Source organism: Theobroma cacao, chromosome 10, assembly GCF_053813885.1.
Source record: "Theobroma cacao isolate CCN51 chromosome 10, ASM5381388v1, whole genome shotgun sequence".
Classification (NCBI taxonomy): Eukaryota; Viridiplantae; Streptophyta; class Magnoliopsida; order Malvales; family Malvaceae; genus Theobroma; species Theobroma cacao.
In genome coordinates this window covers 28,564,931-28,579,565 of record NC_142648.1, presented here as the reverse complement: position 1 = coordinate 28,579,565, position 14,635 = coordinate 28,564,931, and the positions used below count along the sequence as shown (strand labels likewise).

The window sequence follows — 14,635 nt, the reverse complement described above, 5'->3', positions numbered from 1 at the left end:
AGTTTTGGCAGCTTTTGGGGCCATAACCAGGGTAAAAAATTGCTGTAGTTTTTTACAGCATGGTAGATGCCTCCAATTTGTTTCTTTATAAGCTATCACGATCATTACTTGGTAGAAAAAAAAAAAAAGCTTTGCTTATCAAATTCTCATGGTGAAAACCGTAGTATCAGATAAGATCACATTAGATTTTTCTGCAGAAGCATAAACACATTGCCATTATCTCAAATATAAAAGGGATGCAAAGATGAGCATTGGTTGAAGTGAATAATCAAATTGCTTCACCTTTTAATTGCAGGAAGAGTGGGAAGGGATTTGGTGCTAAAGAATAAGCATTTCTTTTTCCTCTTTTCTCCATAAACTAATTGTATTTATGTGGGATCAGGTGCCATAATCAAAAATTCCTTAGCCACCCTTTCCTTTTTCTACTTGTTTCTCAAGCCCAATCCTTGTGCCTGTCATTTTGATCTCTCAATAATGATATTTCAATGAAAAGACATCAAACACATATCTATCTTAATTATATTTGTCCATTTGGTACTTGGTATCTCCTCCCATCTGTAAACCAATGCCCTTTCCTCCATCCAGAAAAATACTATCAGCACCTTGCTTACCCCTTCAGATATAGTCATCCCCTATCTCATTCCAGGACCATTTAGGTATAATCTGATCCTCTCTATGTGAGTTCCAAGCAAAGAATTTCCAACTACTTCTGCTGGAAACTAGTAAGCAGTAGACCCTGGTAAGCCCAAATCATTGTCCTCATAATCCAAATCATTTTCTACAATCCTTTTTGCTTTTTCCATGTATGGTGGTGATGATCTGATGGAGAAAGGAGTTCACAGGGTTATGGACTCTTTGTGGTTTTGGAAGCCATAAATTCTTTTGCACTCACCCTTTGATGTACTATGAAAGCCCTCTCTTTTTTTACTTTAGTTCCCAAAGAAGATGCTTTTTATTGGTCTCTTTATCTAGTTGGAATTCTGACAGACATAACCATAACTCAGAGGCCCATATCTCTCTTTAGTTGAAAGCTGATGAACAAGAACCAAAAGAAAGAAAAGCATAAGCCCTCACTTTGATGTTTCCTATCACTCCACTTTCTCTATATATCAGCAGCAAGTGAAGCTTCAGCTTTTATTTCCCTCAACCACACATCCTTGCATAGCAAGCTGAGACAGGGAAGTTGAAGCAAACAAGCAAAGGATTTAGTTTTTTCAGCCAATGAGAGAGATGAATTCTCTTCTTTCAGTGTCCTTTGTGGTTCGATTCACTGTAGAAAGAACTTGGAACAAAGAAGTTAGAAGCCTCTATGTCTAAGTTCATCAAAGAGGCTTAAAGACAACATCCCAAACTTCAAAAGGGTAGTAGAATTTTCAACTCTTTCTATAGGCTTTTGGTGCTTGCCAATTGGTGATAGAAGCTGGAAATAGCAATGGTGACTCATTATCACAGTCCACACCGCCTTCTCCTTGATACACAATCAACCGCGTCACCAACAAATGGAAACAGAACGCGCAGCTCTTTCTCCAATGAAGCCAATTTCGACACTAACATGGTGATCATCCTGGCAGCTTTGCTTTGTGCACTGATTTGTGCCCTAGGACTAAACTCCATAGTGCGTTGTGCTTTGCGTTGTAGTAGAAGGTTTGCTTTTGAGACCCCAGATGAGACAGCAGCACGTCTGGCTGCAACAGGCCTGAAGAAGAGAGCATTGCGCCAGATTCCTGTGGCCATATATAGTTCAGGGATAAATATTAAGGCTACAGATTGTCCAATTTGCCTAGGAGAATTTATTGATGGTGAAAGAGTCAGGGTTTTGCCAAAATGTCACCATGGTTTTCATGTGAGGTGTATAGATACATGGTTGCTGTCACACTCATCCTGTCCTACTTGCAGGCAATCATTGCTAGAGCAGCCAACTAGTTCTGATGCTGGTGCAGAGATGGAGGCCGGAGTCCAGCAACATGGGAATTCACCAGGAGGACAATTTGATGTTCCAGTTGCAGCAGATGAGGTTTAATTGATCCTGGTTTGAAAATAGTTCCCCACCAGATGAGAAAGGGGGGCATAGAGTAGCTTTGTTAATGTTATTTGACACTTTTTAGGTTGGTTTGTTTATGTATATGCATAGAGAGAAATATTGATTGCCACTGAATTGCAAAAGAAAAAAGAAATGGTATGAGGCTTTCTGAGGCTTTGCTGTTTCCTTACATGCTTTGTGGGGAGATGGAGAATGTCTCCAGAGGACTAGAGGCTTATTGCTTTTTCCATGATGACAGACAAAATGTCTACCAATCCATGTCCAATTGTATGTAATGAGTCTATTGGGAAATTTAGTTGATGCACCTGTTTCAACCTTTGTATAGAAAGAAGGAATGTTATGCTGATGACAAACGCTGATATTTTTTAAAGGAGCAGAATCACTCAACAAGGAGTTGGATAGTTTGATAGAAAGTTTCCACATGTACCTGCAAATGGAACAGAACAGAGAGAGACCTCCTTAAGTGCAGTCTGAACAGTGACTTTCTCCTACTTGCTTAATTTCAATTTCAGAATTGGTCTCTCAGATGTGGCCTTTCAACACATATAGTATGTGCTGTCAACTGGTCAATGGTTACAGGTGAAGTGGCCTTACAAAAGGAAACCAGTTCTGGGGTTTTGATTCCTTTGCTTGAGTTACATCCACTACAAAGCATCTATGCACTTTGTAAGCAAGCAAGCCCATGGTGTCTAATTCTTAGCCTCAACCCACATGACATTTGAACTGCTGTCATGCTGATGCAATATAAATCTAATTCAGCAATTATCAGTGATGTTCAAAAGTCATTTCATTTACCATTGGCTTCTGTAATTTTAGAGTACAAAGGGATCTTTCCTTTCAGTCAGTTTTTATGCCTCAACTCTTCATTTTCTTACTTTATTACCCAATTTTACACTTATGGATGACTCAAAGATAATGGTCCTTGGTCAAATAAAGGAAGTCTTTAAAAACAAATATGTTCTAGCTTCTGATATAATGTTTTTCCTTGCTTTTCTTGGTTTGAATATAACATTGGAGCTTGGTTGCTTATAGAAACAAAACAGGAATGCCAAAGTAGGGTATCATTTCTCAAGCACTCAAATCACAAAACAAAGTGTAATGGGGATGGTGCACTTTAGACATATGGAAACAAAAGGAATCAACAATTTGTGCTTATAGAATGGAATCTCAATCCTTCAAAAACTCATCTTTTTTTACAACCTCTTTCTTTACTGCTATGGTCTGTGGGCCTTCATTTTCTAGTCCCACACAAGAAAAAATTCACTCATATGCACCACACTCCAAGCATTATCTTAGTATTGAGTACACCTGCAGGGTGATGAGGACATTTTTCCAAGAGCATCATTCATAATTGGACCACCCTCTTTCTTGACCTTGTTCATCTAAGCCTATCTGTAAGATTTTTCCTTGATTCCAAGGATTGCAGCAAGGAATTTTTCTTGGTCACTTGCCGAGCTTGGGCTGTATTTGTTTTATATATACGTGTGTGTATACGCTCATGCTGATACGAGGACAAAAGTATCACTGTAGTACAAAAGTTTGTCACGGAAGCATCCAGTTGGTGTGCTAGAAAGGCAATCTAAAGGAATTCACATTGCCAATGGAATCTTTTGAATAATTGAATGGCCTTAACCACTTGGATTATTGGTTTTAATCCTGTAATCAGGTCAAAAGCCTCCATTTAAAACAGCTGGCTGAAGAACTGTTTGCATTCAAACTTGTGGTCGAGATTCAAGTAGGCGGAAATGCCAGGTTTTTTGGTAAAACTTGCTTGGAAAGAGAATCTCCCAAAGCGGAAGCCATGTTGTTCAAGCATGCCTGGCCATTTCTCTTTTGGGTTAATTTGCAAAAGGGTGTCAATAAGTGATCTTATCCTTGGAAAAGCACTGTTGTTGATTGTTCTTCCTCATCTAATCAATGAAAATATGAGGCACACCCGTTTGGTTTTACTTCTACTTTTCTAGAGATGCTAAGATCAACATTAACAATGTTTGATTCTAACGCCAGTTGCGTATCATTTATAGCTTTACAATCTGAATCTGATCTCCTTTTAGAACTCTTATCAAAGATTACTTTCTTTGTCCGGGTAGGGGGAATTTTGCTTTTGGTACGAGATGGAGGCAGGGATGCAGGGAATTCATGCAGAAGTTCTTGCTTTACTTTCCCTTTTTATATATAGGCAACCTCACGAACTTCTTAACAAGTTAATACTTCATTTTTGATCGAATCGATTAATTTTCACAGCACATTCGATTAAAATTCGAATAGATTTAACTGTTTACACAACTTGATCAGAGTCTCTCCCATGTAACGGGTATACTAGATTGAAGCAATGATTCTTGATTGAAATATATTAAGGGCATCTTGTTTATGGCATATGGTTCCTTTCGTAGGCAATCAAGCATATCAGAAAAAAGATGAAATCAAATTCTTTTACACTCTTTTTTTCTTTGTTTCGATCATGGAGTCAAAGGAAACTGAGTTCTAAAATTGGCAAAACTTCAACTTTCACATCATAATTTTATTGGTACAAAGAAGCACAACAGACAGGATCATTCCTGAGCAACCTTCCAGGGAAGGTTATGAACTTATAATTAGACAAAATAGGCTCATTTGCATAACCGGGCAGAGAGGGCATTAGCTAAGGAGGTTATGGTAGTAGCAGACACTCCCCTTGTTCCTCCCAGGTACCATTTCTTGATCATCTCAACCACATTGGCATTCTCCACTTTGATTTTTGCTTCCTCCTTTCCCTCGGTAGTAAATGCAATCTGCACACGCGCGCGCACGTACACATACATATACACTATTAGTACAAGAATGATTAATTTTTTAAGGAGAGAACATTACTCATAAGCTTCAAGGTATACCTCAGCAGTGCATGAATTTGCAGGAAAATGGTATGTGATGATCGAATTCTTCTTAAAATACTTAGACTGGAAGAATTCGACAACTTTCTCCAAGGCTTCTTCCTCTTCCTCCTCGTACTTGTCATCCGCTGCCAATCTGTCCCTCACAGCGCTCTCCAGCTGCACCCCATATTGGGAACCTTTGATCTCCTTAATCACCACAACTCTCAGAAATTTCTCCACTGGAGCTGCAGGCAGCATAAAATTAAAGAAAGGGATTACAATAGTTCTTGAAACAGATTGCAATGACAAGCTTTTGAATAATGGGAAATTGAGTGTTATGTACCATTAATAAGAGCCTCGAAGAAGTCATCATCTTCTGCTAGCACGTTTCCAGGTTTTCCCTTCCATTGTTGTAAGTGTCCTGCAACTTCAGGTTCAAGGTAAACTCCAATCGCTGTGAACTTGATTTGGAGAAAGTGAATCTCAATGTCAGTAATTCCTGTAGCAGCCCCAGCACATGGTCATTAGACACAGGACATTGATGTAGAAACCCAAAGGTACTAATCTCAGCCTGTTTCTGAGACTTTAAATTTGTTTCAAGGAAAAGAAGTACTACAGGATAGTAAGAAAAATTCTTACCATAACCTAGAAGGGACAATGGCTTGGTAGTTGTGATTTGTGGGGGGAAAGGGATTTCATCAACCATCACCATTTCAGTACCCACTGCACAAAATCCAAATATCAAAGAAAACAGAAACTCTTCATTAAGAAAGAAGAACAAATGGTAAGTCAAAGCAGCACTAAATTGAAAGAAAAACCACTTACTTATTATCTTTGCAGGAGATTGAGAACTCAATTAGTCAGAGAAAGCGATGATCAGGAGGCCAAAGCTGGTTCAGGTTTTCTTTTTTCTATATGGAATGAGAAAGCTGAAGAGTGCTGCTGCCTTTATACCAATGCATTAATGTTAGTACCAATCCTGGTTGTACCTCTGACATACCACTAGCATAGCTAACACTCCATGCTTCTGTAAGTCTTGGGATGGCAAAAGGGTGGTAGGTAAGGCAAGTTGAGAGCTTGTGATTCATCTCATTTTCTCCCATTTGACTTGCAATTACTACATTCCCACTTATGCAGTACTCTAAATATCATGGTTTTGAGAATTTTTTATTTAATTTTGTACATTCAACTATAATATTGAATTTTTCAATAAAATATTTAACAAAAATTAATCGAAAAAACCCACATAATATAATCACGATCATTTTTATTATTGTTTCGGACACATTTTAAGATTAAGGAGATAAAATCAAAACGTAAAAGGATAAATTTGGGATTTTGATGGACTATAATCTTCTCTTTACCTAACAAGTAATGGCCCTATATCATTAATTTGGCTTATGTACAAAGTTTAGCAGAATTTGTGTTGCTGCTGTTCATGTTACGACATTTTTTCTATTTGAGGGAATTCAGCTACCAACGTGTGATGCTAACCACCTTTCATGTTACCTACCCCCTTTTTAACCCTGGTTTTAATTATCAGTTGGTGGCAGGTTGTAAGAAATCAGCTACTAAGACCCTTGCCCTTTGACTCCGTCAGTAGCCAATCACTATTCTTTTTCTAATTCTAGTGTTAATCAGCCTCTTTTTGAAGTGATTAATCGAATTAGATGGGTTAATTCAATTAAAAATCGAATTAATCAGAATTTTTTTAAAATATTATTATATATGTTATAATTTATAAATGATTTATATACATATCGATTAATTGATTAATTAAAAAAATTTAATATCGAAACAGGTCGAATTAATCGATTTAACTGTGATTTTTTTATGTAAATCTTCAACATGCAATGATACAGTTTGAGAGTGACTGTTGCTATACCGATCAGGTCCACTTGAAACGAAAGTGTTTCACTCAAAGAGAACAAAAAAAATTCAGATATCAGACATTAGTTGAATGAATAAAGACCAGAAGAGATAGGTACATGAATAGTTTATCTAGTACATGTATCGCTTTCCATGATGCTTGGTTTGATCCAATTTTATATGCACGTGTGTCCACTCCGTTTTCCTTACTTGCAATAAGGTTGTAGTGGATTTTCATATATAAAGATTCACCTTTTTTGTATCTTTACGATGTTTGAACCTTATGAAATACATTATTTTCCAACAGCTTGAACACTCTCCATTGCATCTTGGACTGATAAGAGTTGTTTGTTTTCTGGGGCTTTTCTTACCATTTATTGCAGTTCACTGTAGAGAGCAGCAGATATGGGCATGGCAAGGACTTGTGCCTCACAGAAAATTGTAATCAAAATGATTTGAATGATCAAATGTCATTACATTTTTTTTTTTTGTTTTGAAAATGGATAGTGTTTCTTTCATTCCCTTTTCTCTGATAGAAATTTATAGCACTCCGGTTGTAGGTTCCTGATATCTGAATTTGATCGCTTGACATTGACAATGGCTCAAAGGGCATGTTGCCTAAGGAAATGCATACCTGCAGGCGAGCATTCAAGATCGATCCCTAGTCTCGCAGTTTTCGATCTTAAGGTTACGTTTGATGTTTTACCATTTCATCATGATTTCAACACAACGTGACTATTGGAAAGATAACATTACAGAGTCTAGTTTCTTTGAATTCCTTGGAACTGTGTCAACTGTGATGTGAACGTTTTGCACCATAAAACTAAGGAACTAGCCAAAGCTTCTGTACTTAGTTTCGATAATCATTATTTCTTTCTTCAACTAAATTGCAAATTGCATGAAGGTTTTTACTAGGCACGATCATTAAATAATTTCATTTTGTTGTTACTTGTTATACTGAGCCTTTTTCCTGTGTGTAGGACAATTTGAGTTTTTCTGGTGGCTAAAGAAGGGAGCAGTAGAAAGTTCAGGAGTATGCATAGGGAGGGCACAACCTTTGAGGCTTTGATATCCACAGATGATGGCAGGTAAAATAGCCTTGGTTTAAGGTTGGCACCATGAAAACATACTTGAGTTTTCAGATTAAGTTTTTGCAAGTTTTAAAGCATAAATATAAACAGGTGACACTGATCATCCATGGTATCATACAGACAAGTTGTTCATGATGAACCCATAGCTTATGTTATCATGATGATCATATGCTTAGGTTGTTTATATTAATTGCAGTTGCCGAACAAGTTTATCTAGTTGAAACTACAGGCAAACCATGTCTGCTGAACTGCGGTTAATATTACCTTTTCATTAGACTATGCTGATTGGAAAACTGGCCATGGAGGTCGTTGACATGAAATTTTGAATGAGTATTCTATAAGCAACATGTTTTAAGCAAATAGATAATTGTCATATCAGAAAAATATATTGCTGACTTTTGGGGTTGCCAATCAAAGGCGCCCCCTTCCTTGTCCTAAACTAAACCAATATGAACCAACGAATGGACATCCTGCAAGCAAGCTCTTTGACTTTGTGTGGTGAATACAATAATAATTAGTCAGTTTCTTGTTTCGGTACTGTCAACCAAAGCAAGAAGCAACAAGTTCTTTTTCTTTAAACAAGTAAAATACAAGCATGTGAGTACAAGAAGATGTTTGCTTCTCAAATTCTGTCTCTTGGTTTAATGATCCTAGTCAAATGTGTGCAGAGACTTTAAATCAGCAGCTCTATTCAATCGGGCTTGTACCACTTGCAATGGAAGTCCTGTTTAAGCTTAAAGAGCTTTGTTCTGAACCCAAACGAGCGATAACCATTATCTTTATAACCCCGGTAACTGTTTTTCTTGCATACTTTAAATTTAGAATCTTCCCTCTTTTAGGTAAGAAACTTCCTCCAGGGTCACTAGGACTTCCCCTCATTGGGGAGTCCATAAGCTTTGTCATGGCGCATAAACATGATAAAACTGTGGATTGGATTCAAAAGCATGTAAACAAGTATGGACCAGTATTCAAGACCTCACTCATGGGTTCAAATGCAGTGTTTTTGACTGGCCAAGCGGGTAATCGTTTCATATCCAGTGGGAGAGATAATGGCATTGCGAGCAACCAAGTTGGAACAGCAGGAGGCATACTTGGAAAGCACAGCATCTTTGAGCTTCCAGGGCCTCGACGTAAGATCGTCAGAGGTGCAATAATGAACTTTTTGAAACCTGAAAGAATCCAAAGATTTGTTTCTGTAATGGATTCATTAGTCCAGCAAGAAATGTTCCAAGTAACAATCCAACACCTATAAGATACATCAGTTTCAGGAGAAGCCAAAACATTTGCCATCTATCTGAAGTAGATAAAATTCATGAAACAGCCAGTTTATTTACTCTCTTAATCTTTTCTTTTTTCTATTCTGAGAACAGGAACTAAGCGTTAGGGATACAGTAAAAATGGTGACACTAATAAAAAAGATCACTTTCAATGTCAGCTGCAGTTTACTCTTCAGATTACAAGAAAGCAAGGAGAAAGATGATCTATTTAAGGATTTTATTGTTGCCATCAAAGGTTTATGGGCTATCCCATTAAAATTTCCGGGGACTGCATACCAAAAGGCATTGCAGGCACGAGGCAGAATATCTAGGCTTCTCTCCAAACTAATAAAAGGAAGGAAGAAGGAAATAGATGGAGGGAGCAAAGGCTCTTTAGATGACAATGATCTTATCTCCTGTCTGCTTATGCTGAGAGATGAAAATGGTGATCCATTACTAGAGGAGGAAATTATAGGTAATGTGATCTCTGTAATGATTGCTAGCCATGATACAACATAGTATTCATCAGCCATTTTATAAGAAAACTTGTAAGGGATACTGAGGTTTTTGCTAAGATGCTTCAAGGTAGTGGCTAATTACGGTTTGCTTGAACTGTTTGATTCAACTTTGATTATTGGTAAAATGTTCTTTTTCATTTTCCCATTTTTAGCTAATTCACTAAATTGCTTGAACTGTACCTTATTATGAACACAATGCATAATATCGTGATAAAAGATGATAAACCTCAATCCAAAATTTTCTCTTCTCATATCAACATTGATGGTAGGAATGATACTAGATAAGCTTAATCAGGCTTACTTATGTCTATAAAGACTGAACAATTTAATTATTTTCATTGCTAAAATCTGCTGATTGGAGGAATCTTCATACCTGCAGAAGTTAACTACCATAGCTGTTTTTACTTACCTCTGTTTTCAATATACCATGAAATTTCAAAAAAAAAAAACTACCATAGCTATATTTTTGTGCCACTCTTTGAGCTTTTTAGTTGTCTTAGCTAGCGTTAGACTACTTTCTTGGAACCAAATGAGGGTTTACCTAAACATAAACATGCAAAGGCCTTTTTATATCATAGCACAAGTTCCAATTTGTAGGGAAGCACAGGTGGTATCAGTTGCTTCTGGTACACACATGAACATTTTTGAAGATCCAGAGAAGTTTGGATATCTGTCAAATCCCGTCATGATTTGAGGGTTCATTCAAAACCTTCCCCCCTATACTCCTACATCCCAAGAATCTATCTTGGAGCAGATGGTATCCGAATTGATAATTCATCATTTAATTACTGAAAAATTGGCTGGAAGAAATCATTGGCTGATAAGCCTTAAATTTCTGTGTAGATATACTAATATACCAATGACTTCTCGTGGCTATGGTATAGATGTAGTGATGTAGATGAGAAAGTTTTTCAAGCAAAAACCAGTCTGACAGCATCATAAAGTAAATTTCTATGAACAATGATTCTGTAGAGGATTATGATCAGTTGGTCGCTCCTCTTTTTGTAGTTTTCTGAAGATTTCAACTGAACAAGTTATCCATTGCTTCTGCAACCTGAAGCTGGCTCAAAATGTGTAGTTACATGTCTAAACTGTAAACAACATTAGAAACATTGAAATGTAGACCTCCCCAAGGAAATTATTACTTAGTTTTTAGATGATTAATTATCAGTAGCCCTTCTATATCTATTGTTAACAAGATAATTTACTTGTTATGTTATCAATATATCTACACAGAAATTAAAGTCTTATCACTAAAATCTACTAGTAATGGCAGCACTTATGGTACCCATTATTGAGTAGTTGACGTCCAACTTCTTCAAGAAATAATAATTTCTAAAAATTGTAGCAACTTCAGCAGGGATCATATTGATGCCAAATAAATTCCTTTGATAAAGGATTTGAAGAATTCAATGTTAGCACAGTTTCCAAAGTGTTATTTCTAATTGATTAATTGCTTGTCCTTTGTAGTTATTGAGCAAAGACAGCTAATTACTTCCCTTGTCAATGCCGTCCAAGACAATAAGACAAAATCACATAAATTTTTAGAATATTATGACTGAAAGCTTGGTGCTTAGAAACAGTCAAGCAAGCAAAAGGTTACCAGATGACCTGGTAGCTTAATCATGGATGGCTAACAAAATCTATGTCAACTGCTTTTCTAACCCCAATGACACCTTATTTCACTTGTGGACAATATTTTCAACCTAAAACGCGGTTTCTTTTGATGGAGACATTGTACTGTACTGTTGCTCAAGCCCAGTTTTGAATGAGTTTTGTGTTTATAAATTGTTATAGTTTTGGCCTTTACATCCTACTCAAAGCAAGAATGGATATCCTGCCTGGCCTTCCAGAGCCCTCTTCTGACTTAAAACTACAGTTCATATCCATAGTTTTGGCAACTCTAGTTGCTGTTCTTGGCTGCTTCAAATTTATAGTCTCACCACTTCTAGGCAAGAAACTCCCACCAGGTTCATTCGGGTTCCCACTTATTGGGGAGTCTATCAGCTTTGCAAGGGCACAAACACAAGACAGGACCCCTGAATGGATTCTGAACCGGATCAAGAAGTATGGACCGGTATTCAAGACCTCGATCATGGGTTCAAAAATGGTGGTTTTGACTGGCCAAGCAGGAAATCGTTTTGTATTTAATGGTGGTGACCATGGGCTTTCATGCAATCAACCAACCTCAGTGGTCAGGGTGCTCGGGAAGTACAGCCTTTTTGAGATGTCAGGGTCCCGACACAAGCTTGTTAGGGGTGCAATAACCAACTTTCTAAAACCAGAAAGCATCCAACGGTTTCTTGCCAAAATGGATTCACTTGTCCAGCAACAATTACTCAAGGTAGGATTGGGAACTCAAAGTAGCTCTTGCTCTGACACCAACTGTTTGTCTGTTTATATCAATTAATTGATTGAACAAAATTCAAGCTAGTTAAAGTTCAAGCAGCTTTCATTAAGATTGTCTGTTTTCGTTCCTCTTGCTGATAAACAGGAACTTCATGGCAAGGATTCAATCAAAATTGTGCCACTAATGAAGAAGATAACATTCAATATAACCTGCAGTATATTTTTTGGATTACCTGACGGCAAGGAGAAAGATGAACTATTGGAAGATTTTTCAGTCACTGTCAAAGGAGTATGGGCAATTCCATTCAATATTCCAGGGACTGTATTTCATAGAGCAATGCAGGCGCGGCGCAGGGTCTGTCAGTTGCTTTCGAATCTGATAATGATTAGGAAAAAACAAGAAGAGGAAGGAACAGTTGATCCTAACGATGACAACATTATATCTAGCCTCCTTGTCCTGAGGGATGAAAATGGACAGCCTTTACTAGAGGAAGAAATTCTTGATGTTTTCCTTTCCTTGATAATGGCTAGCCATGATACAACTGCAATTCTACTGACCCTCTTTATAAGACACCTTTCTAGGGATGCAGAGGTATCAAGAAAGGTGGTTGAAGGTACACACAAATTTCCCATTATTGTTTGAATTAGGATCTTCTGATACACATTATATAATTTGCCTGTCGGGATTAACTTGACATGGTCTTGAACCTTTCATTTCATTGTAGAACAAAATGAAGTCGTTAAGGCCATGAAAACAAATGGTGGAAAGGTCACCTGGAGTGAAATACAGATGATGAGATATACATGGAGTGCAGCTCAAGAGCTCATGAGGGTAAATCCCCCAATGCTTGGCAGTTTTCGTCTAGTAACCAAAGACATTACCTTTGATGGCTATGACATTCCCAAAGGATGGCAGGTATAGTCACATTGGTTCAAAGTAATCTTATTGACTAAGAAAGCAAGAAAAGTATTTTCATGGGATGCAAATTTTGATTGCAGAGTCCTAACTCATAATTTGTACAGATATTTTGGGTGGCTCCAGGCACTCACATGGACAGCAACATATTTGAAGATCCTGAGAAGTTTGATCCATCAAGATTTGAAAACTCATCAAAATCATTCCCTCCATACACTTATGTTCCTTTCGGAGCAGGGCCTCGAATTTGCGCCGGAGTAGAATTTGCTAGAGTTGAAGCATTGCTGATAATCCATCATCTTGTAACAAAGTATAGTTGGACAGAAATGATTCCTGATGAGCCTATCACACGTGAACCAATGCCATACCCTGCCATGGGACTTCCAGTCAAGCTTTATCCAAAGAATTGATAACCTAGAAAGCCAAATTTTAGAAACTTATATGTGGCCTGGAGATTTTAGAGTGAACAGATAAAATCATGAGATACTTTGGTTTGATTATTTATTGTTTTGTGTAAAACTATTTACTGCAACCTGAGATTTTGATCCTAACCCTCTTTTTCGGATTCCTAGTACTAACTTAACCTTAATCAGTTTAGTCTGCAATCTGCATACATCAGTAAACAAGATATTAGGAGCTGAACAAGTCCAAAAAGCTTGGGTAGGCTACATTTTTAACACTATTTTCAATGGAAGGAAAGAATTTTTAACTTACCAATCTCATTCTGAAAGACTTGAAACAAGGATTCACTTCTGCTATTGTAAAAGAAAAATCTGAGACTAACAATCTTACAGGAAAGGTAACTCTTACTCAATCATTTGATCTATCTCATTCAAACTCAATTCAATACAATTTTAGTAGTTGAAAATCAGTTTTGTGGCCTTTGGCCTATGGCTTTGTTGCTTAAAGAAGTAATGAAGACTTCCCAATTTAATATGCAAGGGGGGAAGGTGATTTTTGGTCTCTTAACCAATACCATTTGTTCAAGAAGTAATAAAAATTATAGCTTCTCAAGCAGGGAATGTGCCCACAATCCTGAAGATAAAGCCAAAGTTAATAACCACTGTTCGTTAAGTATGGTTCATCATAAGTTAATTGCCTGTCTTTTTTTGTAGCTTTCTGAAGATTAAGACAGCTAACCGTTACTTTTCAAAAAACAAAAAAGACAGCTAACCGTTTGCATGTCTTAAGCAGGGGCCACGACAACAGACAACATCACAAGCAGTCTGTCATTACAATACCAGATAACTTGGTAGCTTAGGTCTTGATAACTGACAAGCAGGTTGATGCATTATCATGGTAGGTAGGCACCTAGAGAAAGAAAATTATTCCAACGACCTAACCCTGGTTAGACTTCGATTCCGAAACTAATTTCATTAACTTGGGAAGCAAGAAAATTAGTTCCAGGGTAACATGGGGTGCAAATTTTATGTGCAAGTCCTAACTTGCAATGTTTGTACAAATATTTTGGGTGGCTGTAGGCACTCACAAGGACAACTAGTCTTACTCTATATTACTTGAACTTGAGGGTGAGTGTTGGGTACGATTATGCATCTAATATTGGTTTGTTCAATTTTATACATGTTAGAGTGGAAGCAATGTTCAAACTATACTTGGGAAAACTTAAGTTTAAGGCTTTTGTAATTATTAAAAGAATCAACAAGTTTCAGGGTTTTGAAAGATCTTGAGAAGTTCTATTTTATATTATCAAAAACTTTAGAATGAGTGTTGGATACTGATGTG

General features: G+C 37.2%; 4 protein-coding genes across 4 annotated transcripts; 3 read left to right on the top strand and 1 right to left on the bottom strand.

The window, feature by feature from the left end:
* The first annotated feature begins 219 nt into the window (after nucleotides 1-219).
* On the top strand, nucleotides 220-2,885 carry LOC18587473 (RING-H2 finger protein ATL74). Its single transcript, XM_018129572.2, has one exon. The coding sequence runs from the start codon at nucleotides 1,433-1,435 to the stop codon at nucleotides 2,018-2,020; it is 588 nt and encodes a 195-aa protein (XP_017985061.2). The 5' UTR covers nucleotides 220-1,432; the 3' UTR covers nucleotides 2,021-2,885.
* Nucleotides 2,886-4,531: 1,646 nt separating this feature from the next.
* CHIL (Chalcone-flavanone isomerase family protein) lies at nucleotides 4,532-5,979 on the bottom strand. The gene is made up of 5 exons (XM_018128542.2): nucleotides 5,719-5,979; nucleotides 5,533-5,616; nucleotides 5,237-5,392; nucleotides 4,912-5,138; nucleotides 4,532-4,812 (listed from the first exon to the last, which is right to left on the bottom strand). Coding segments are annotated over exons 1-5 (630 nt in total). The 5' UTR covers nucleotides 5,720-5,979; the 3' UTR covers nucleotides 4,532-4,650.
* Nucleotides 5,980-8,511: 2,532 nt separating this feature from the next.
* Nucleotides 8,512-9,628, top strand: LOC108663679 (taxane 1-beta-hydroxylase-like). Its single transcript, XM_018128940.2, has 2 exons — nucleotides 8,512-9,084; nucleotides 9,224-9,628. The coding sequence occupies exons 1-2, from the start codon at nucleotides 8,512-8,514 to the stop codon at nucleotides 9,626-9,628; spliced, it is 978 nt and encodes a 325-aa protein (XP_017984429.2).
* A 1,808-nt stretch (nucleotides 9,629-11,436) lies between these two features.
* On the top strand, nucleotides 11,437-13,443 carry LOC18587471 (taxadiene 5-alpha-hydroxylase 1-like). The gene is made up of 4 exons (XM_018128689.2): nucleotides 11,437-11,971; nucleotides 12,122-12,590; nucleotides 12,702-12,892; nucleotides 13,000-13,443. The coding sequence occupies exons 1-4, from the start codon at nucleotides 11,456-11,458 to the stop codon at nucleotides 13,300-13,302; spliced, it is 1,479 nt and encodes a 492-aa protein (XP_017984178.2). The 5' UTR covers nucleotides 11,437-11,455; the 3' UTR covers nucleotides 13,303-13,443.
* Nucleotides 13,444-14,635: the final 1,192 nt, after the last annotated feature.